At 36.8% G+C, this 19,389-nt stretch overlaps 1 protein-coding gene across 1 annotated transcript; it reads right to left on the bottom strand.

Annotated features, from left to right (window-relative positions):
• Positions 1 to 6,722: 6,722 nt before the first annotated feature.
• dsel.L (dermatan sulfate epimerase like L homeolog) lies at positions 6,723 to 17,921 on the bottom strand. Its single transcript, XM_018267854.2, has 2 exons — positions 17,230 to 17,921; positions 6,723 to 11,445 (listed from the first exon to the last, which is right to left on the bottom strand). Exon 2 carries the CDS (start codon positions 10,860 to 10,862, stop codon positions 7,242 to 7,244), a length of 3,621 nt encoding a protein of 1,206 aa, XP_018123343.1. The 5' UTR covers positions 10,863 to 11,445; positions 17,230 to 17,921; the 3' UTR covers positions 6,723 to 7,241.
• Positions 17,922 to 19,389: the final 1,468 nt, after the last annotated feature.

Below are 19,389 nucleotides of genomic sequence, written 5' to 3'. Positions count from 1 at the left end.
AAATCTTGATTGTTGCAAGAACACTACAGGAAAAAAGTTAATAATAATAATATTAATAATAAATTGTGTTGAATATGGGAATAACACATTACATTTTATATTGTAACACATGAAGCTTTATTAGGGAGGTAAAAATAAAACCATCTGCCCTCATTTATCTCAAGATCTTAGGGCAGTGGTGTCAAAACTGTAAGTTTGCCCCCTACAGTATTCTGGAATGCAATGGAATGGAGCCCAGCCCAGTCATTCATGGTGATATTTGGGCATAGTGCTCATTTATAGCTTTGGATACCTCAGATACTTTATCAGGGTAATTGTAAACACCATAATTTAATTAGATTTTACTTTTCTATAAATGTCAATAGACCCCCCACTTTGTTGTTTTCTTTTCTTCAACCACCAACATTTCAACCTACTTCCTCTTTTAAAACAAAGAATTGAGATAACTGCTTCTACATAGTCTCATTGCCTATTTAATATTATAAATAAATTCTCCCTCCCATTAGCCAGTCCTGACCTACTGGTCAAAATAAAAACATAAGATTACATAGCTTAGTTATTCTTAAATTAGCCAAGTGATATTTACAAAAGCAAACATGTTTTGCTATTGCGTATCTTTTAAATGTAGAAGAAAACAAATGTAATTTCCATGGTTTAAAGTTCAGGCTGAATAAGTAATAAACATTACTCCAGCATGAGTTACCTGTACGTGCAGAACTCACAATCAGCAACTTGTTTTTCTAAACAGTCTCAAAATTCTGTGTAATTTCTATGATTCATGCACATTACCAGATTTAGTAGTGATTGCATCAGGCATCTGAATAGGAGCAATACTGAGCAAGTTAGCAGGCTTTCTTTCTTCAAAATAGCATCATTAAAGGGACCAAAAATTAAAACTGGGTAAATAGATGGGCCATGCAAAAAATGTTTGCAATATAGTTTGATAAAAATGTAATCTATAAAGGCTGGAGTGGATATCTAACATAACAGCCAGAACCTAACTTCCTACTTTTTCTCTCTCTAACCTGTTAGATTTGTTGGGGTCCACATGTTACATAACTGTTCAGTTAGGTTTGTTTTGAATCTGAGCCCACGTGTCAGGATCAGAAGCAAACTAAATTAACAGTTATGTCCCACGTGGTCCCTGTCAACAAGTAAGAGAGATACAGGTTAGAGAAATGCAAATCAGGAAGATGGGTTTTGGCTATTATGTTAGACATCCATTCACTCAAGTCTTTAGAGACTACTTTTTTGCAAAGCCTGTTTTCATTTCACCCAGTTTAATTTTTACACTGAATTGTTCCTTTAAGGACAGTGGTTCCCAAGACACATGGATTGTTCTATCAAGTGCAATACTCAAAGTATTGTGAATTATTCAAGAAGGATCGCCTCTCTGCCAAAAAATGATAGGCATGTTAGCTTGATGTCTGTAGCAGGAAAAGGTTTAAAAGATATAGAATATTGGAATACATTTTAAATCACATTATAAGTATATTCCAGTTTATGCACAATAGCTGTAGTCACACAAAAAAGTGGTATCTATAAGCAGGAGAGTAGAGCTGGGCATGCTAACTTTTCCTTCAGTGGCAAACCTTCCATGCAGTATTGCAACAAATGCTTTGGTCCAAGGTCTAGGTCCACTCCCAAAGCATTTATTGCAGTACTGCTTGGAAGGGTTCAGATGAAAATAAAAATTCACATATTTATTTATATCCAAATAGCAATTTCATATGCAGTTCTCTCGGATTAAATGTACACTTTGCAAAGTCCCATTTAGCTACCTCTGAATAACCAAATTGCATTTCTTTCCATAAAGTAGCTCATGCACATTCCTTGAAGCTATGCTTCGTCACCCCCCTTGTCCCCCCCCCCCACACACACACGAAAGTCTGTCTTCTAGATCGGCTTACCTTGTGTACGTTTTAAAAAGTATCAGTGTTACATACTCTGTCTGCTGCCCTATGCTCCCTGTGTGCACCATACTCTGCCTGCCCTATGCACCCTGGGTGTGCTATACTCTGCCTACCCTATGCTCCCTGTGTGTGCCATACTCTGCCTGTCCTATGTTCCCTGTGTGTGCCATACTTTGATGAAGCGCCCAATGGCACAAAATGTGTCAGCAGGGAGTGGCTGGCATGAGGTATGCAGACAGGGAGGGAGACACTGCTAAGTGGTATGTTATGCATGAATACTTGCATTGATAATGTATTTTTATTCTGGTTAATTTTCACAAATAAATGTTTGATATAATGTTCTGTGCATGTTTCTTTGATAAAGTGCCAATGCCAAAAAGTCCCAAAAAAATATAAATGGGTTCCCCCCCTACATTTCCTAACATATGGCACATAAACTATACACTGGGCTCATGTGTAAGGCATTACAACTCTTTTTTTATTTTATTAAAGGAGAAGGAAAGGTAAAACCTAAGTAAGCCTTATCAAAAAGGTCCATCTAAATATACCAGTAAACCCCCAAAGTAGTGCTGCTCTGAGTCCCCTGTCAAAAGAAACACTGCATTTCTTTCCTTCTATTGTGTAAACATGGGCTTCTGTATCAGACTTCCGGCCTTCAGCTTAAAACTCATTGCCCTGGGCAAGAGCATGCTCAGTTTGTTCCTCTTCCCCCCCCCTCTCTACTGTAATCTGAGCCCAGAGCAGGGAGAGACTCAGGCAGGAAGTGATGTCACACCATGTTAATACTGCAGCTCCTATCCTAAACAAACAGAGAGTTTCTAGAGCTTTTTACTTACATTCTACAGAATAAATATAGCATTCTAGCTTGCATTATTGCAGCTAATCTATTGGCAATAAAATGCCTCCGTAGCTTTCCTTCTCCTTTAAGGTTTCCTGGACTTGTGTAGTTTAATGTATTTGCTGCAACATTTATGTCCATTCCTCCCGCCGTATGCAAATTAGCCAACACTAGCGCAACTTTGCTTTGCTTGCAGAAGTAACGCTAGCGCAACTTCGCCAGCGTTCGGCGCCCTGGACGCAACTTCGCATCTTAGGGAATTAGCCTTGTCCTGGCAAATTTACACCTGGCAAAGTGTTGCGAAGTGGGTGAAGCGATTGCTAGCGAATTTGCGCTGCTTTAGGAATTTGCTCCATAGCTTGCCCATATCACTTAAGATAGATTCAAATGGCAAAAATTGTGAAACAAGCTCTCCTAAAAATATATTGTGAAAAAAAAACATTTTTGTAGCATAACATGAATTTGTACATCTGCAAGTGTTGTTGGGGTCCCCACACTTACCCTGCAGCCAGTTGCACGTAAAACCACTCATTGAAGTTACTTGCCTCAAAATGCACTCCTTACACTTCTGTATTGCTGTACTCAGTGCTGCTTAGTCCTTCCTTCCTGCCATTCCAAATTGAGTGCTGCTGCACCTATTGATGTGGGGGAATAGTGGAGCTACTGCAACCTTTGGATCTAGTGGTAGTTCTAAAGTTCCATTAAATGTCTGCATATTTTTTAATTGCTGTTAGTGATGGGCGAATTTTTTTTTTCTCGTTTTTGACGCCGGCGTCCGTATTTTCGGGAAATTTTTTTTGACGCCGGCGAATTTTTGCCGTGAATTTTCGCGGGCGTTTCGCAAATTTATTCGCTGGCGGCGAATCGTGCAAATTCACCGCAAATTTGCGCCTGGCGAATAAATTCGCCCATCACTAATTGCTGTATATTGCAAAGTTGCTTGAAATTATGTTTACTTTTCAAAAAGCTTAAAGTTATGTTTTTGTGTAGTTCCCCTTTAAATAAACCCAATAGATAAATATGCTATCTTAGCTGTGATCAAAACACCCCTGCAACTTAAATGGGAAATGTACTGGCTATTGCACATATTTGATTACTAGGCAGGTATTATATGGTAACACTGACTTTTGCATTCCCAAGCAATACTAACCAGCAAATGTGTGTCAACTGACAATGCATTTCTTATTCAAGTGGATGGAGAGTTTTAATACATTAGCAGTTCTCTGCTACAATTCTTTCTAGTAAGACCTCAATAATGTCAACATCCTGGGTGTCATGATTCTTAATAAACATGGTGTCAAATACATGAATAAACATGACCTGCTAATCCCCAAACTGATGAATACACATATACAGGTAAAGTCACATAGACAGCAGTGTGGATGCAGTGTTCTGATCCTCTGTTATGAATGCAAAAAAAAAAAAAACGGAGCAAAGCATAAGATCAAAATCACTGTTTGCATTAGCATGCAAGTAATAAATCATGAGAATTTAAATTATTTATATGTGTTTGTTCTCATTGTGAAATTCAGTAAAGTCAAGCCTATTTTTTAAAAATAAAACCAATGTTCTTGTATATTCTGAAAGGGAACCATATATTTTTCCAGCCAACTAATTAAGCACTCAGAACGCTAACATGTATTACCTGTATATACTTGTTAATTCACAAATATATATTGAATTATTAGAAAACTATTGAAATACTGAATCTATGAGAACCAAATAATCATATAAATCAAACAATATAGAAAATGCTATATTTATCATTTCCCATTCTATAAGCAAGGTGTTAGGGCTATGTCACTAAGCAATTTGCAGGTGCTTTTTAAGTATAGTGAACCTTAGAATTAATTGCATTGTTTTATATCATAATTCCAGTTTTTATTGTTCAACTGGAAAACAAAAAAAAGCAAACAAAAAACATACAAATGTCCATTAAACTCCATCTAAAACTGCCAAAAATGTACTTGGGCTTGTGCTATATCTCACTGAACATAGAAGAAATCATTCAGATTAACAAACACACATACAAATCATCAAAGTTGTTCTTTTTATTATACAACATAACTTTTCATATGACTTTTGCTTTCTTGATAAATTGATATCTCCATATAGAAATAAAAGACTCCTTTTATAAGCAACTTGTATTTCAAAATACTTTGGGCTGATTTCCGAATAGTCAAAGTGGGGAATTCAAAAGGGGTGTTTCACCTTCATGTTAATTTGTGGAGGCCTATTTATTAAAGGTCAAATGTTAGTGGTTTTCGAGGTTTTTGAAACCACGTCTAAACTCAGTTTCACTAAAGCCACAAATGTCAAGACATTTATTAAAAGATCTGAATAAAAAAAGTGACAATGACACTAAACAATCTGAAAAAAAAATAAGAATACCTCTAAAAATTCAAGTTTTTCAGAGGCAAAAATCCAAATAACTCAAGGTCCGAATTGATTTAAAACAGTCCAATAGCTTCAGAGCAGCTCCCACTGACTTCTATAAAACTTTAACAACTTTTACTTGGCAATGTTTTGTATTTGAGGTTTTCCTGGTTTTTGCACTTAGGGGGTTATTTATTAAAGGTCCAGTTGTGTTTTACCTGAAAAATTCGAGTTTTCAAATATTCGGTCAAAACTCAAATTTTCCGGTTAAAAAAAAATAGAATTTATCAGGTTTTAAAAAAAAATGTATGATACCCCAAAGCTGGAAATAGCTTGAATTCAAAAATAATCCAAACCTGTCAAGGTGAAGTAGAAGTCAATGGCAGAGGTCCCCTGAACCATTTGAAGATGTTTGTAGCCTTTATGATGTTCTGGGTTTTTTTTCCCAAAAACAAGTTTTCAGGTTTCTTTATGAATAAGCCCTTATTTTTGCAATAGATTTACCTTATACTATAGATACTAAACTATCGAATAGTATACAATAGGCCATGCAGGAATTGATTTTTAATATTTAACCAACTACTATTGTTAACTTGGCACTAGTAGTATTGATACAGTATTAACTTTCATATTTCAGAGTAATATAGATAATTTGATCACCGTCCTAACAAATATAAACCAGATTAAACAAATATTATGTCTGCACAATGATACTAACAGTTTAAGTCAATATTTCAAAAGCACAAATATATCAAAAACAAATAACATGTGACCTATTTTAATAACGGTTTAAACTGATGCTTTTATTAAAGTATAGTACAGTCCTTAAAGGGATACTGTCATGGGAAAACATGTTTTTTTCAAAACGCATCAGTTAATAGTGCTACTCCAGCAGAATTCTGCACTGGAATCCATTTTTCAAAAGAGCAAACAGATTTTGTTATATTCAGTTTTGAAATCTGACATGGGGCTAGACATTTTGTCAATTTCCCAGCTGCCCCAGGTCATGTGACTTGTGCCTGCACTTTAGGAGAGAATTGCTTTCTGGCAGGCTGCTGTTTTTCCTTCTCAATGTAATTTAAGGAGTCTCAGTGGGACATGGGTTTTTACTATTGAGTGTTGTTCTTAGTTATACCAGGGAGCTGTTATCTCGTTACCTTCCCATTGTTCTTTTGTTTGGCTGCTGGGGGGGAAAAGGGAGGGGGGTGATATCACTCCAACTTGCAGTACAGCAGTAAAGAGTGATTGAAGTTTATCAGAGCACAAGTCACATGACTTGGGGCAGCTGGGAAATTGACAATATGTCTAGCCCCATGTCAGAATTCAAAATTGAATATAAAAAAATCTGTTTGCTCTTTTGAGAAATTGATTTCAGTGCAGAATTCTGCTGGAGCAGCACTAATAATTGATTCATTTTGGAAAAAAAAATTTTCCCATGACAGTATCCCTTTAAAGGAATTTTTCAGGGTTAAAATAAAAAATGGGTAAATAGATTGTATGTGCAAAATAAAATATGTTTATAATATAGTTAGCCAAGAACATAATGTATAAAGGCTGGAGTGAATGGATGTCCAACATAACAGAACACTACTTCCTGCTTTGCAGCTCTCTTGGTTTTCAATCAATGACTTGAGGGGGGGGGGGGCACATGGGTCATAATGGTTGCTTTTGAATCTGACCTGCATGCTGGAGAACAATAGCAAACTCAGAGAATAGTTATTTCCCATGTGGCCCCTCTTCAAGTCGCTGACTGACTCCTTAGCTGGGAAGTTGGTGCCAGGGCGAGTAGCAGGTAACATAGCCAATGTACAAGGCACGAGGAGATCAAGCTAGTCTAAAGGTGTTTTGCGCATACAATCTATTTACCCAGTTTTTATTTGTACACTGAACTGTTCCTTTAAGAAAGCAACTGTTTCTTGACCATTTTACATACATTATATAAGAATAAAAAAAAATCTGTTTTTATAGTAATTGTATTCCATCAAGGATATCAAGCTTGTTAGTGCAATTGACTGCTGACCTGCAGCATTTAAGGGATTATTCTTGGAAAATCCATTTAAGGGATTTGGTTGCGTTATCACTTCAGTGGATTTGGAACATCTGCAGCCAATACCTTAATCGATATACTTTGTATATCCAAGCTGTTGCATTTGTGTCCAACATATATTCTCAATTAATTTAATATCTTCCTTAGGCATATTCAATTTCCAAGTATTTAAACTCGATGGTGAAATCTCTCCTTCTTGTGGAAGGTAAAATAAGTTTGTGGTACTGGCAAAGAGTATTTGGTTTAAACTTGCAGGAGACACAGGTATTCCAAAGAATTTATAGATTTGTTCTGCTGTTTTCTGTGGTGAGTTTATAATGTCTTCAAATCTAACCAAGAGATAATTTATTGCAGGCAAATTTCTGTTTATCCTTCTTGCTGCAGCTGTGTTTGATAACCACAAGTGGGACAGTTTTGAAAGAGGATTTGATTCTGAATCAAAGAGTTCATCTTCTAATGATTCATATTCAAATGCGTAGCCTGCATTAGACTTACATTTCTGTTCTTCTTCTTCTTTGAATATTTCATATAAACGCTGAGGGATATTCCTCAAAGAGAATAGATTAGGCCTACTTTTGTATAGCAATGTATAAATCCATGAACGAGGGTCTCGAACAACAAATATTGCTCTCAATGAAGGGCCAATAATATTTTGAATAAAAGGAACTTTTAATGTCCAGCTTCCACTGCTTAAACCAAGTATAGGTTGAGCATTTGGAAACTTCATTAACTGTTTCCTAAGGTGTCTAATGTACTCTGCATCTCTGTCATAGCTACCCTTGATTCTATTTTTTTGTTCAGGAAAAGGGTCCCTTCTTTTGAATCTTCTTTTTTTATCCTTAGTGATGATACTGTGATGAAAAAGTTTTGCTTTGCTAGGCTCATGCAAATCAATGTTTTGTAAATGAATTTTTGTATTCTGAAGTAGTGACTGCAGCCAACCTTGGATTAATTTAAAATGTCCTTCCTGAACATCAGAACTACTCCATTCGCATGCATCGACAAATGAATCAACCTTAAACTCTCCATCTGGAATATCAATGTAAGCAGTGGGGACTCTAATGTATATGAAATCAGAGCTGTTGAAAAAAAGCTGTTTCAAAATCTCAGCTCCTGAACTGGGAAGAGAAGTGATAATTACAGCTGGCAGATCTATAGATTGCCTTTCATATTTATTTTCAGCGTCTGCAATTTCACTGTTCCACTTAGCACAAATGGGTTGCGTACATGTGCTCCATACATCTAGTAATTCAAAAAAATAAAGTGTAATAATCAATACTAGGATCCAACGCATCAGCTTACTAAAGGAAATATAAAATCTCCAGTTAAATGCTAAAATTACCAAACCTATGCACAATGTCAATCCAATCATTACATTTACTTTTAAGCCAAAGTGAAATATATTTAAACCAACAGTTTCATGTTTTCTTTTATGATCAACTCCTAAACCAAAGCGTACTATTTTTTCATGATTCTCTACTTTTGCAAACCCACCAAATCCAAGAAAGCTAAATCGAGCCTCTAAATCATTATATTCAGTTACTAAAGATACAATATGTTCAGTATTGTTAATTTTAACGGAAATCTTAACCCCATATTTACTATGATCTAGAAATTTTAGATCAGATACATTAACATATGGCCCAAAGAATAAGTATGCAATTCGTGAAATTTTGTCATTTAATTGAAAGGTTACATTTACAAATTGTGTCCAGCGCTTCTTAAATTCAGCAGCCTGCTCTGCTTCTTGTATCCTGGCAGAGGGGCTATTACCATTTTGGTCTAACCAAAACATTTTGTAATGAGCATCCCAAATATCCATCATGGCGCCATTGTATTTGTTTAAAAATCTGAAAGCAACATATTTAAAATCAATATCCAGATTATGGAAAAAGGCACTGGCTAGGGATATTGGAGAATCTTGATACTTTTCTATATGATCAATTACCAGAAGAGTCTGGTGGTTTAAAAGCAGTAAACCACGGTAAACACTCTTTAATCTCATGGAAGACGAATAAGCAGAGACTGCTTCCCCACTTACAAATATCATTTCATCATGCTGATTGGCTGTTATAATCTCACCAGATGCATCACCATATTCTTCTGTTGTCCATTTAAGCCACTGTGAGCATTCACCCAACTGTCCTTCCCAAGGTTTATTACACTGACTTGTAGGTGATGGAGCAAAAACTAGAATATTATTTAAATAACTCATTTTTGGTCCATATAGTGCTTCAGAGACAAATACTTGTCCATTGGGAGCAAATGTAAAGGAGTTTTGATCTGGATGCTCATGCCCTGGATTGAAACTTCTCCATCCATCTACCCAGGAGTATGGTTGAAAATGAACAATATCATAAACTGCCCGACCACCAAGCTTTCCAGATTTGAAAGAGAAAAATGTATTTGTCTGAGTATTTGGTAATCCAGCTCCATAAGTCACAACGCCCCAGTTTGGAAACAAGTGCATTTTTGCAGTGCCTTGATCAGGAGGTGGATGCAAAAAAAGATCAGCATTGTACCATAGATATTCTGTATGAAGGGTGCTCCACCTTTGTGCTGTGGATGGTACCATGGGACCATCTTTAGGTCTGTGTTTTCGGATCTGATAGGCTAGCCAATTTCCAAGACCATTCTTTAAGATAAAAGTGTCCAGAAACACTAACTGGCTTTCAGGACCATAAAACCAGTTATAATTTGAATCTGCTATTCCAATTGTTCTCTGAAAACCTGGCAGCAGAGTAGAATAATAAAAGTAGAAGTGCATTTTTAACCAGATGTTCTCAAAGTGATTGATACCAAAATGTCGATGTGCTAAAAAAACATACTGAGTAATGGATTTAGAAGTATAACTTCCATAAGCAACACCTTCATCTAAAGAGCCATCAACAACATGATTGAGAAGAAACATTGTCTTTTCCATTACATCAACCACAGTTTGTTTCCAGAGATTAGCCTGGGCTTCTTTATAACCCTGTATAACCAAAGCTCCTGTAAGTAGTGCTAGCATATTAGTAGCTTGGTGGTTGTGAAGAAACTGTTTTCCCCAGGAGCGAATTTTAGAATATTCATACATTTCTTCACTGGCAGTTTGGATTTTTTCCAAATATTGTTGCCTTTTATTACGATCAAGTGAACTATACAGAAAGTCAAAGGCTGTGGCAAAGCCAGTCAATGAATGGCCAAGAGGTACTTCATCGCCAGGAGCAGTCTGGACCAACCAGTCTTTATAATTAGCCATCCTATCCATATATTCTAGTGCAAAAGCAAATGCTGTTTTATCATCTGGAGAAAGCAGGCAATACAGTGCCAAAGGAGGAAGATTGTTTCCATAAATTTCATTCCATTTTGCAGTAAAATCAGCATGCTTTGGTGGAGGCAAATAGTATGATGGATTAGACAGCATCTTCATTACAGCATTTCTAATTGTCCTAAATAAGTGTATGTGACTAGTATGAGATTTCTGCCTTAATTCTTGAACATCTGTAGCATCAAAGAACAAATTTGGATGCAAAAGGCCACTCTTCTGTTTCGTGCCAGATGTAAATTCATATAATTTGTGATATTGAGCAACATTATTTGTCAGTAACAACCAGTCAGATGAATTGCTAGCAGATTTATCAACGAGTAAAAAGCAAACAATGGTAATAAATAGAAAAATATAGTGTTCTGTTAAATTTAGAGCCATGGTCCATTAGGAGAATAGTCAGTTATACATATTGTTATAGATCTAGATTATATATTTATATATTCATATATTTGTGTTATACAGGACTATACTTTCTTATCTATTATATTTTAATTAAATATACCATAATATGGAATTATTAATTCATAAGCCACAACCTTGGTGGTTATAAGCATGCCATATTACAACATATTTAAACAAATGTAATATATTTCTTGCTGAACAAACTTTCATGTTTACCTAAGGTTATGAAATAATTTAAAAGCTATTGTGTCTTAAATTGTGTACATAATATGTTGCGGTTAAATCAATCATACATTATAATTAAGTTCTTGAATTATTCCTGAACGTAGCACATTTCAAAATTATACTTTATAAAATGCCATTGATATATTTTTGCCGTTTGCCAGCAATTCAAATGTCAGATGCATCCAGTAAAGTAAAATTCATTCCATGTTGATTAGTAAAGATTGTTCTTCCATTCTGTGTATTTGTACATCGACATTTTCTGAAATCCAGCAGCTGCCTTTCCAATTATTCCTGATTTTATTTTTCATTTTCTGTTTTGCATTGAACGGAGAACCTGCAGAGAAAAATGAAACAAATGTCATATGATTTAATAAGAAAAGAGTGTGTGATATACAAATATACTAAAAATATTTTAAAGAAACAACTATGAAATAATACCAGAAGTGAAGTGGCATGCTTACATTTATAGGAAGTGTCATTGTAGTTTCAGGCATTTCTCTGCCAGGTAAACCAGTACTGAAAAACTGGCCCATATATTATTAGTTCTCAAAATTATCTTGTACAGTAATTACCATATAAATTGCTACTAAGGGACAGTATACTGCCAGTACTGAGCGGGAACTGCCGGGGCAGGAGGCCTGTTTTGAATTAGGGGTATATTTATCAAAAAGTGAAGTTAGACATCGCCACAGAATGAAATTCCACCACTCTCTATTTATTTCTATGGGATTTTTGAAAAAGCATTTATCAATGGGTGAAAGATCATCCTTTGATAAATACGCCTTTCGAAATCCCATAGAAATTAATGGAGAGTGGCGGAATTTCACTCTAGAGGACTGTGGCGATCTCTAACTTCACTTTTTGATAAATATACCCCATTATGTGCATGTGTGTGATGTCACACATATGCATAATGAGCAAAATGGGACATCATTAGCATGCTTGTGTCACAGTGCAGGTGCCATAGCACTGTTCAAGAATATTATGACAGTGTCCCTTCAATGGAGTTCAGGCTCTATTAGCCTACATCTTGGATGGGGAAACAATAAGTTTCCTTTAAGTACAGTAGCAGTGACAACTTTAGCACCAAATACATTAAAGAAATTGTTCAGTATAAAATAGAAACTGGGTAAATAGATAGGTTGTGCAAAATAAAAAAATATTTTCAATATAGTTAGCCAAAAATGTAATCTATACAGGCTGGAGTGACCGGATGTGTAACATAATAATCAGAACACTACTTCCTGCTTTGAAACTCTCTTGGTTTCCACTGATTGGTTACCAGTGCCCTTTCCTTGTCCATTAAGAGAACTTAAAGAGATACTATCATGGGAAAAAAACTAGGGATGCACCGAATCCAGGATTCGGTTCGGGATTCGGCCAGGATTCGGCCTTTTTCAGCAGGATTCGGATTCGGCCGAATCCTTCTGCCCGGCCGAACCGAATCCGAACCCTAATTTACATATGCAAATTAGGGGCGGAGAGGGAAATTGAGTGACTTTTTGTCAAAAAACAAGGAAGTTAAAAATGTTTTCCCCTTCCCACCCCTAATTTACATATGCAAATTAGGGTTCGGATTCGGTTCGGTATTCGGCCGAATCCTTCGCCAAGGATTCGGGGGTTCGGCCGAATCCAAAATAGTGGATTCGGTGCATCCCTAAAAAAAACATTTCAAAATGCATCAGTTAATAGTGCTGCTCCAGCAGAATTCTGCACTGAAATTCGTTTCTCAAAAGAGCAAATAGATTTTTTTATATTTAATTTTGAAATGTGACATGGGACTAGACATTTTGTCAATTCCCCAGCTCCCCCAGTCATGTGACTTGTGACACTTTAGTCACTCTTTACTGCAAGTCCCCCCTCCCTTCCCCACCCCCAGCAGCCTAACAAAAGAACATTTGGAAGGTAACCAGATAACAGCTCCCTAACACAAGACAACAGCTGCCTGGTAGATCTAAGAACAGCACTCAATAGAAAAATCCAGGTCCCACTGTGACACATTAAGTTATATTGAGCCTGCCAAAAAGCAGTTTTATCCTAAAGTGCTGGCTCTTTCTGAAAGCACATGACCAGGTTAAATGATCTGAGATGCACTTGCTGGTTCAGGAATTCAATTTTATATTGTAGAGTGAATTATTTGCAGTGTAAACAGTGTAATTTAGAAATAAAAACTACATCATAAAAATCATGACAGAATCCCTTTAAAGGAGAAGTAAAGTTAAAAAACGATACCTATTTCTTTCTGTTTGCCAGCAGCCCCCCTCCTGAAATGCCACATTAAAAAGTGTTTATTTAGTAGTGGCTTTGTGCACCCTCGTTCATTATTTTCTCCGCTGTTCAAACTTTGGCGCCGCCATTTTCCATTTGGCGCGTCACTTCCGCCTCTACTGTACTGCGTATGTGCCTCCTTCGTGACCCTGGTGACACGCTCATTCCTGTCTGACAGCCTCTAAACAAGGAGGCGTTAAAATAAAGGCTTCTTTTTAAATTGCGCTGTTTTCCTATTATTAATAATGTATTATAATGACCTCTGTCAGACAGACCAGAACGCTGGGAATATTTACCTGACCTCCACTCCTCAGCTCGCTGCCAAACTGTAAATTAAAATTGGAGCGAGCACAGGAGCATGTAAGTTTCCCTGTGTTACCAAGCGACAGGGAAGAAGCATCGCAATTGGCGCTTGAAAGAAAGCAGGCGGGGGGCAGAGAGGTCAGGAATGACAAAAGGCTAAATCACGTGCCTGCAATGAGAGCTGTTCAAAGGGAAGCCACAATATACTCGTGAGCATGTGCAGGGCACCGCTGGGAACGATTGCGCATGCGTGTGCCCTAATAGGACTAGTTTTTGGACTGCAGCCAGGGAATGCTTCCATATACAGCTTTGAGCTTTTTTTAAAAACGATGACAGCACAAACCTTAATGGAGAAACGAATGAGGGAATGCTAACTGGTAAGGATACTTTGATTTCATGGTCAACAGTTAGAGCTTTATTTGATTTTTGACTTTACTTCTCCTTTAAAAACATCAGAACTTTTTTAACTTCAGTTCTCTCTCATTTCATTGACTATAGCAATAACAGAACTGCATTGGCGATAGCCATAAGGTCTATTATAAATTGCAGAACTGTTTCGTTTGCAATGCAGCAAAATGTGACATAAATACTGTATGACTGACCACAGTCTGCGTTACATTTTTCATCAACATGTTTGTACTTGTTGTGTGTGTTACTATGCAGCAACACAAAATCAAACTCTGCTTTGCATTTGGATTTTCTGCCTAATTCAATTATAACAATCAGACACAGTAACACTAAATACCACTGAAATCAATAGTAAATTGGGCTTGTTCAGTCATGCCTCATTCACCTGACAGCAATTTAGTCAATATAACGGCAGCAACAAATAAATGAACAAATAATCTAACTGAAATCTATGAAGCCATTCACATTAGCAGCCATAACTGAGGCTCTGCTACACCTAATGGAGTTACACTGAAATCGTCTTTCTATGATCATTGTCATACAATACATCCATCTACTGTAAGTGCAACAACATGAGGCTTAGTCAAAGTTTTTTGCAACTCATAAACTAGAAAGTCACCAAGAAAATTTAAAAATTGTTTAATTTGTCTTTAGAATTGGCCTTTTTTCACTAACGGCTGCATGTGAAGCTGAAGAATGACCTCACAAGTAAATTCTGCCAGCTGATTGGCTGCTATTGAATACTATAATTGGTAGAAACTTTGTGAATGTTATTAGCTTAGTCTAAATCATTACATTTTCGTTATTTATCAAAATCTCCATAAATGGATTATGGAAACACCATAATTCCTTGTACAATCTATGGCTGCATGTGACAGTAAGGTACAGGTATGGGAGCTGTATTCCAGAATGCTTGGGACCTGGGGTTTAACAGATAAAGGATCTTTCTGTAATTTGGATCTTCATACCTTAAGTCTACTAGAAAATCATGTAAATATTAAATAAACCCAATAGGCTGATATAAATAAGATTATTTATATTGTAGTTTTGATCAAATACAACGTACTGTTTTGTTTTTTTATTACAGAGAAAAAGGGAAACATTTTTAAAAATGTTAATTATTTGGATAAAATGGAGTCTATGGGAGATGACCTTTCTATAATTTGGAGCTTTCTGGATAATGGGTTTCCAGATAAGGGATCCTATTCCTCTTTTAGCAAATCAATTCCAGCATCCCTGCCATAACTGTCTGTTCATTGATTATGTTGTATGTATACAAACAGCCTTTTATTTGGTCAGCATGATGTGCATTTGAGCTTCAGCGTGGACCTGCGTATATAGAAATTAAAATAAAGCATGTTGGTCAGTAGTGAAATACAGACAATGGTTTGTACATACAGTACACTTACACTATATTTGAATAGACACTGCTTGATCTGTATTTTTTTTTCCTTAAGAGGTAGGTGTGCTACTCCACTTAAATGGGGTAAGGGGAAGGGCAGATAATAGAGGGAGCCTGTCATTCTCATTTTGAGGAAAAATGGTACAGGTATGGAATCAGAAAACCCGTAATCCAGAAAGCTCCACATTACGGAAGAGCTGTCTCCCATAGACCCCATTATAATCAAATAATCCAAATTTTTAAAAATGATTTCCTTTTTCTCTGTTATAGTAACACAATGTCTTATACTTGATTCAAACGAAGATATAATTAATTCTTATTGGAAGCAAAACCAACCTATTGGGTTTATTTAATGTTTACATGATTTTCTAGTAGATTTAAGGTATGAAGATCCAGATTATGGAAAGATCCGTTATCTGGAAATCCCCAGGTCCAGAGCATTCTGGATAACAAGTCCTATACCTGTATTTAAACCAGGAAAGTACAACACGGGGCCCTCAATCCATCACTGAATTAAACCTTGTAACACCACCTACCCCACTCTCTAATTATAATAACAAGAGGTGGGCTACAGGGTGAAGTTCTTGTCAACAAACATCATTTTAGGATTTTTAGATCAATTAAGATTTTTGGCAACCCCCCCCCCCTCCTCCAAGCTTGAAGGCCTAGAGAGAATAGCCTTTCTGAAACTGGACCTGTTTACTGCTGAATACATTTTGCATTGATGTTGAGAAAGAAGCATGTTCTATGTAATTAGTATGTAGCTAGTTTCATGTAATTTGCATAAGGAGGTGCTGGATTTTTCTCCAACTCAATTGCTAAATTAAAGTCAATCTGTTTATATAAATCCACCGCACCCCTCAAGCAAGTAGCCGGCCAATTCTGCAAGCACATACGTGTCAACTTAAGTACAAAGCATATTGTATTACGACTAGGGATGCACCGAATCCACTATTTTGGATTCGGCCGAACCCCCGAATCCTTTGCGAAAGATTCAGGCGAATACCGAACCCTAATTAGCATATGCAAATTAGGGATGGGAAGGGGGGAAAAAATTACTTTCTTGTTTTGTGACAAAAAGTCACAGAATTTCCCTCCACACCCCTAATTTGCATATGCAAATTAGGATTCGGATTCAGTTCGGCCGGACAGAAGGATTCGGCCGAATCCTGCTGAAAAAGGCCAACTCCTGGCCGAATCCCGAACCGAATCCTGTATTTGGTGCATCCCTAATTACGACTAGGGATGCACCGAATTCGAAGTAAAAAATTGTTTCCCCTTCCCAACCCTAATTTGCATTTGCAAATTAGGATTCCGTTCAGTATTCGGCCGCATCTTTTGCAAAGGATTCGGTGCATCCCTAGATACGACCAATGTAAGTTGAGCACTTCAGCGTCCTGTCCTTTAGTAGGAATGTACTAACGCATGAGAGTTTAGGGCATGGTCAAGCATTACAGTGCAACGTGTCTATAATAAGTCCCCCCCCCACATATCCTGTATATGGAGTACAACTAAAAAACAAATAGGAAATGATAATAACTTATTCGGTTCCACTAGATGGAGCCTATGGCTTAATTATATCCTTCCCAATCTAGACAACACAGTATGGAGAAAAATGCTTAAACTTCTCTAAAACTGTCGACATGATAAAAGTGGCAAAGAGATTACAGTACAGATCCTGCCATAACCATGAGTGGCCCAGACACTGCCCATTCTCACCCAGTGGCCAGTACTTACCATAGTGGCAGACAGGCTGCAGATACCATGAGGTGACACTTACAGGGGGGATGGAGGGCAGGCAGCACTGCAGTTTTTAGAAGCTTTAGTCATTTGCTGCACCAACATCTGACTTCAGGTTTAACACTGCTCCAGCTGCATTCTTAGAACCCCCTTCTCTAGGCAAAACCATTTTACTGCACCATTTTAGAAGAACGAGATATATTTAGACCCTCTCCCAATAAATGGAAGATTCGGTGTAGCCTTGCCTGCCCATGACAGATGCACAAACTGCTTTCCCTTTCTGCGGCATCAGGAGCAGCAGCCCTGTCTCTGGAGTAGTCTCCTCTCTCTCACACACACTGGCTTTTACTCGCACGGCTCCTGCCTCTGGAAACGTCAGCACCGGCAGTCTCCACATCCAGGGAGGGGGGGGTTCACGAGCAGAGAGGACGAAAGGCAAAAGGGTGAGTGCGAGGGGAAACGACGAACAACACTCTTGAGTGCAGCGAAGGGTGAAGCTCTAAACGTGATGGGATGGGGGCGGAGCACAAGAGAAGGCTCACTTACTGCCAGATTGCTGCAGGGTCCTAGTGATGCCGCTCAGTAATGGATGTGAGCGAAATCAATGAACCGGTTTCAATTACTGTTTCTGGTGCTTTATTACAGCTGAACCTGGGAAGTGACAGCCAAAGAAGCCTTATTTTTATAATGACCTTCAGGGATGCTCATGTGTCTACAATGTGAGATTTGTTTAGTGAATTTTTATTCGATGCTCATGTGTCTACAATGTGAGATTTGTTTAGTGAATTTTTATTCTTAATGTGTAAAGATAGATAGGTATGTATGTATTCATTATTATCAACACTAATATGTAATAATTAATATGTATTTAATGATATACATTTCATTTTAACCCCACATTCACAGATAACACTAATGCAGCGTCAGTTGTACATGAGAAACGTGGTTGTGCTGGTATAGGATCTGTTTTCCAGAAACCCGTTATCCAGAAAGCTCCGAATTGACAGGAAGGCCATCTCCAATAGACCCCCTTATAATCAAATAATTCACATTTTTAAAAATAATAAAACAGTGGCTTGTACTTGATCCCAACTAAGATAGAATTCATCAACCCTGGCTTTCCTTTCTGAAAGATAGTTCTACATAGTATTACTAATTACACACCAGCTAGTAAAAAATATCTCATTCAGGGGTGTAACTACAGAGGAAGCCGTGTCTGCGACTGCATGGGAGGCCAGATGGTATAGAGGCCCCATGAGGCCCTAATTTATATACAATTTCAATAAATATTGGTAAAACATGTCAAGCTCCAAAGATTTCGGGGGCTGGAAAAGTAATTTGCTGTGGGGCCCAGTAATATCTCCGCCACTGATCACATTAGATGCTTTATAGTAAAATGTAATATTTTACCTTCTGTACTCCTTCCCGTTTTTTATATATATATATATATATATATATATATATATATATATATATATATATATATATATATATATATATATATACATACATACATACATACATACATACATACATACATACATACATACATATATATATATATATATATATATATATATATATATATATATATATATATAGTGAATAAAGTACCCCTTCTTGTAAAATATAAGGATGTTATAAGTTACCGAGGTTACCGAGGAGTTTCATGACCATACATTTATACAGGTCATGGAACTCCGAGGTAACTTCTAATATCCTCATATTTTACAACTGGGGGTACTTTATTTATTATAATACACAAATTTCAGTGAGTCAAGTGACAAAAATGACATCAGAACTCACTGTTTTTAACTGATGACATCAGAACTCACCGTTTATAAGGATATACTCACCGTTTATAAGGATAATTTACAAGATATTCATAGCTTTTGTGTATTATTTTATATATATATATATATATATATATATATATATATATATACATATATATATATATATATATATAAACAAAACCACGTGAAGCCGGCACTCTCGATAAAATGCAATAAGTTGCCTGGATGCACAATCAAAAAATTCTCCATACAGTCGCAAAAAAGGATCAGCACTACTCAGGACTTAAAAATGAATTAACATGTATTTTATAAAATAGCAGCAGACTGACGTTTTGGCTGACTGCGATTGTGTGAATTGTGA

Source organism: Xenopus laevis, chromosome 6L (genome assembly GCF_017654675.1).
Source record: "Xenopus laevis strain J_2021 chromosome 6L, Xenopus_laevis_v10.1, whole genome shotgun sequence".
Classification (NCBI taxonomy): Eukaryota; Metazoa; Chordata; class Amphibia; order Anura; family Pipidae; genus Xenopus; species Xenopus laevis.
This window is presented reverse-complemented; position numbering and strand designations above follow the sequence as displayed.